General features: G+C 43.7%; 1 protein-coding gene across 1 annotated transcript; it reads left to right on the top strand.

Annotated features, from left to right (window-relative positions):
* The first annotated feature begins 268 nt into the window (after positions 1–268).
* Positions 269–4,569, top strand: LOC105054297 (protein SHORT INTERNODES 1). The gene is given in 3 exon segments (XM_010935795.4): positions 269–1,480; positions 1,483–1,608; positions 1,825–4,569. Coding segments are annotated over 3 exon segments (1,011 nt in total). The 5' UTR covers positions 269–1,032; the 3' UTR covers positions 2,262–4,569.
* Positions 4,570–5,399: the final 830 nt, after the last annotated feature.

Below are 5,399 nucleotides of genomic sequence, written 5' to 3'. Positions count from 1 at the left end.
ACCAACGGTCCGCGTGGTCCCATGAACAGTAGAGCGCCAAAGGAGACAAGATTAGATAGCTTTCACTCCCCTTCTCTATTCCACGCTCAGCCAATCGTTGGCCTCTCGCATCGCCACTGTTCCTCCCCGTGTCCATTCCTCTTTCCTTCTCTCTCTCTCTCTCTCTCTCTCTCTCTCCATCCATCCGAATCTTAATACCGTGTGTAAGTTGTAACTGTGTATTATTCTTCTATAACTTAAAAGCTACATCAACTTTTAATGCTTGTTTAGAGAGAGAGAGAGAGAGAGAGAGAGAGAGAGAGGGTTTTGGGATCGCAGTGGAGAGGGGGCAGAGAGAGAGTGGGCTTGGGAAGGTGTCATAAATGGAATTGAGATTGTGGCAGGGAGGGCGGCGGTGCAGTGGCTCCAATTCCGTGTCTTTAATATACTCTTCAAGGAAGTGAGACAGAGAAGGGAGCCAAGCCAAAGCCAAGGAAGAGACGAGAAAATAAGGAAGAGAATTAGAGCGGAGGGAGACGAAGAGAGGGAGAGAGCGAGGGAGGGAGCCAGCAGCAATCGCTGTTGCTGCTACTGCTGCCGCCTCCTCTCAGTGTCAGTAAAAAAAAAAAAAAAAAAAAAAAAAGAAGAAGAAGGAAGAAAGAAAGGGAAAAGCAAACCAAATCCCAGCACTCGACGTGCGTACGGACAAAATTAGCAGCGGGCGGGCGCAGCAACGACCAACAATTTTCCATTCATTCATCGATCTTTAAAACCCACAGCCTGGACTAGAAGAAAACCTACCCCCCCGTACCCCATCTATTCCTCCTCCTCCTCCTCCTACTACTACCACTACTCAATTTAATTGAAATCCTTCCACATAGCTTATATAGCATATATACCTTCATTGTGGTAACTCTCTACTCCACGCTTAGCTTTGCCTTTTGATCACCAGTCTTCATAAATATAGCCAGATCTAGAGAGAGGAAGCAGGAGGAGGGGACTGGTTTGGTCTAGTCCTGCTATGGATTATAAGCAGCAATCGAGGGGAGGAGCATGGCAGGGTTCTCTCTAGGTGGGAGCCACCGTCAAGGAGGCGAAGAAGAAGAACAAGGCGGAATCCCTCCAGAGAATCTCTTCCTCTACAGCGGTAGCGGCGCCAGGAGCGAAGAAATCCCCTACACCCGCGGCTTCGAGCTATGGCAGCAGCAGCAGCAGATCCAGCGGCACCAGCAGCACTTCTACCCCTCATCCGCGCTTCTTTCCTTCTCCGATGAGCCCCCGGGGCATCCGCCCCAATCCGGTGTCCGCGGCGGCGGCGGTGGAGGAGGACGGATGAGCGGCGGCGGAGGAGGGAAGAGCTGCCAGGACTGCGGCAACCAGGCCAAGAAGGATTGCCCCCACCTCCGCTGCCGCACCTGCTGCAAGAGCCGTGGATTCCAGTGCCCCACCCACGTCAAGAGCACCTGGGTCCCCGCCGCCAAGCGCCGCGAGCGCCAGCAGCAGCTCGCTCCGCCTCCCAATCCCATTCCCTCCGATCCGCCGGTGTCGGTGTCAGCGGAGAGCCTTCCAAGAGGCCCAGAGAGATCTGCCCCCGTCTCCCCACCGCCATCGCCACGGACACCTCGTCAGGTATCGGTACAAATCACGCCACTATTCCTCCCTACCCCATCTCCACTGTTCCCGAATCCTTTGCGTGATCCTCTCTACTTCACTAACACCCGCTCATTACTACAAACAAATTAACGACACAATCACGCACATATATATACATAAATATATATATATATATATATATACATATGCGCTAAAGAAGAACCGCCGATATAAGCTTTTGGTTATTGGCAGCAGGAGGAGGAGGAGGGATGGAGGCGGGGAGCTTCCCGGCGGAGGTGAGCTCGGCGGCGGTGTTCCGCTGCGTGCGGGTGAGCCCGATGGACGAGGCGGAGGACGAGTTCGCGTACCAGACGGCGATCAGCATCGGCGGGCACGTGTTCAAGGGCATCCTCTACGACCAGGGACCCGACGGCGCCCCCTTCCCGACGACCACAACCCCTCGCCACATCCACCACGGTGAATCCTCCTCCTCTTCCTCCGCCGCCGCTGCCATCACCACTACCGCAGCCGCTCTTTCTACTGGTCTCGCCGCGAGCACCAGTGCCACTGCTGGTACTACTGCGGCAGCTTCCACCGGGTTTTTGGATCCGTCGTCGCTGTACCCAGCTCCACTGAGTGCTTTCATGGCCGGTACCCAGTTCTTTCCCCACCACCCCAGACCTAGCTAGCTAGAACTAATTAAGCAATGCACATTGGTAGTTGAAGCATTTCACCAGTTTTCTGAGCTATCTTAATCTTAGTTTTTCAGTGAATGTAGCGTTGGAGTCGATCCCAGCTGTTTCTTTCCGTTCCTCCGACATTTGCTTGAATCTAACAAATGTTTCGAGCTGGCTATCTACTTAGCTTTCTTCTGTTCCCTTCTCTCCTTCTTTCTATATTCCTTGGACTTCTTGGGATTGCCCGTGGATTTGAAGATGTTTGAAATGGTTGACCACGGCGCGCGGAATTGGTTTGGCAACAGGAAGACCCGCAGGCGAGCGGTGGGTTGTGTGTTTGTTTTGCTTTGGTTTACATTTTTATTCCTATGAGGGATCGAGGATTAACCTTCGTTTGGCTTCGTTTATTTTATTGGAGGGTCATGTCTACCAACCCGGCACTGCTAGTCTTTTTGCCCATGCATGGCATTCTGAGTACGGAACCCAAGAAAGAAGTAGAGGAAACCTTCCTTTTTTTTCTCGATCTTGTTCATCTTCTATTGATTCTCCATGCTTCTTTTAACCGGCCGGGGTGCATAAAATATTTATGCGGGCTCCGTTCTTTCTTTATTGGGGATTGATGGATGGATGTGACCCTCGTCACCTCCGTCCTTTGGGCCTAAATATAAGGAAGAATGAGATGAATGATAATGATAAGAGGAAGGAAACTTCCTCACTTCTTGGTATTAGAGTGGTGCTTGTGTTAGCTGTCATTAGACTCTCATCGTGAGAAGTGCGGCTGCTGCTGCTGCTCCAGCTCCTCCTCCTCCTCCTCCCTCTCTCTCCTCCCTCCCTCCCTCCCTCCCTCCTTGATGCAATGTCATGAATTTTTCTTCTAAAAAGTAACCTTTGTTTCACCTTAATTTCTGGCTTACATATATTTCTCAGTTAACAAACATGTTGTTAGACCAAGACTGGAACAGTGTATTAGGACAAGCAGCTTGTCGGAAGGGGAATAGGAGTTTACGGCACCCCATAGTCTTAGTATACATTGTTGACCTTAACATTGTCTCTACGTTATCATAGCTTAAAGAGCTTATATTATAATGGAAAATGGTATTGTTAGGGTGCTAAATTGCAAGTCAAAAAAGGCAAGCAGGAGGAAGAAGTCAGTGGTCCGGACTGTTTCATCCTATACTAACAAGCATGAATATATTAATAAAACTTGTTAATTACAAGTAGACATATTAAATTACTTGATCATTGATTACTTGGTCGTCACGATATGTATATATGCTTCATAGTTTGTTATGCTGATTGCTTCTGTTCATAATTTGCCTTGCTGATTGGCCAAAAGTTGGTACTTTATATTATACATATCCATGTGACAAGAAAATTTTCTTACACTAATTAGCATATGACAGAAAGTGAGATAGGCATAGGCAAAATCCAATGGATTTATAATGGATAAACAAAGTGGAACTCTGGAATAATTTGATTGCCATATCATGAGTTTGAGACATAAGAAAAAGACTGTTACAGGTTAAAGGTGTCCTTAAAGGGCAGATGGAAGAGAGAGCTGGAGTTAGAATGAGCAAACCTCTTAGAGATGAACAGATTTGGTTGAAACTCGGAGAGATAAGGTACAAATATATGAGGGCTCTTGTTATTTCACCAAATAATTGTGTAATAGATAAATTAGATGGAAAAAGAAAATATATGTCTAGATGATTTGAGGAGACCTTGATAAGTTGAGAAGATCTTGTGCTCTTCAGTTATGAAACAAATATTGAAGAGCATTAAGACTTTGGGATATATGCATTGATAGACAGTTAAACACTGATTGTAACCAATGTTAGAAGGGATATTAATACCTAGGAATCGGTTTGTTATTTACGGTGAAATATATATCGTATATCTACATGCATTATTTAATGATCTTGTGTTATCTTGTTTTCCCAAAGGATGCTGCCTTTTTTTTCTTATTTAATAACATCACTACTCGCTGGCGTTCCAGGACATATTCATGTCTTTATTTGATATAATTTAATAATATTTTATAAATTTTTTGTTATACTGCTGCTGACGACAACTTAGTACTCAAAAACATGCATTTCTTTTTCTTTTTTTAAAAAAACTTGTTAAATATTGCCCAAGTATACTTAGAAAGCTTATTTTCCGAGCACCAAGAAGATTTGTATGCTGTGCTAGAAATGTTCATCTCTCTCTTTTTTTTCCTTCTTAAAAGAATTAAAGGACATTTTAGAAGTAGATAGGGTACGAGTATTTGTTAAATTCACTGCAGAAAATTTTTCAAGTCTTCTTGAAATATCTCATACTAAGTTTTTCTGTGTAATTCCTATTTTAATTGCTCCCCCCCCCTCTTCTTCTCTCCCCCATCCTCTAACATAGGGGACATTTTCATTTATTTTGGAGTTTCTTTTTAAAATATTCAGATTATTATTGAACATGAATGTCAAATATCATTCTTGCTTTAAGAAGAAAATTATAGTTATTTTTCTTCTTTTTATATATGCCTATAGTTACAGTGCTAGAATTGCATCGTTTGTATTGATGATTTGAAATGTTTTAATGAAGTAATATTTCGTTAAAATGCAATTTTTATAGCTCAATGAGGTCACATAATGAATTTTTCAGAGGTACATCTTAGGGAAGCCAATTAATAAGGAACTCTGAAATAAAAATGAAAAATCAAATATAGTTAATATAGAAAGATAGAGTTACACCTTTTTTAGCAAACCATAAAAACACAGAAAGTACCTTTGTAATTATTTACCCTCTGAGTGAAATTGCTTTACCAGATAAATTAATCTTAATAGTCACTGGAAGCCTGTGTGCAGCATACCACATAGATAATAATCTTTTTGAGCTGATGAATACATTAGTCTTAGCAAAAGAAATAATATTGTAACGCAAGAAGCCAAATATTGAAGTATAAAGATGTCTGGCATAAGTATTAGTGTTAATCATAAGCCTAAAGATGGGTCTGAGGAGTGTGCTCACAGACACATTTATAGCATGAATAATGATATTATGTATCCTCGTATTGGTTTGATGCAGTAAAAGAAAAAGGTGCAGGACATGATAGCCATAGCAGGAAAGCTAAGAACGTACCTAGCTACTCGTTCCTTGTAGCAGTCTTACAGTATG

This window comes from Elaeis guineensis, chromosome 11 (genome assembly GCF_000442705.2).
Source record: "Elaeis guineensis isolate ETL-2024a chromosome 11, EG11, whole genome shotgun sequence".
NCBI lineage: Eukaryota > Viridiplantae > Streptophyta > Magnoliopsida > Arecales > Arecaceae > Elaeis > Elaeis guineensis.
This window is presented reverse-complemented; position numbering and strand designations above follow the sequence as displayed.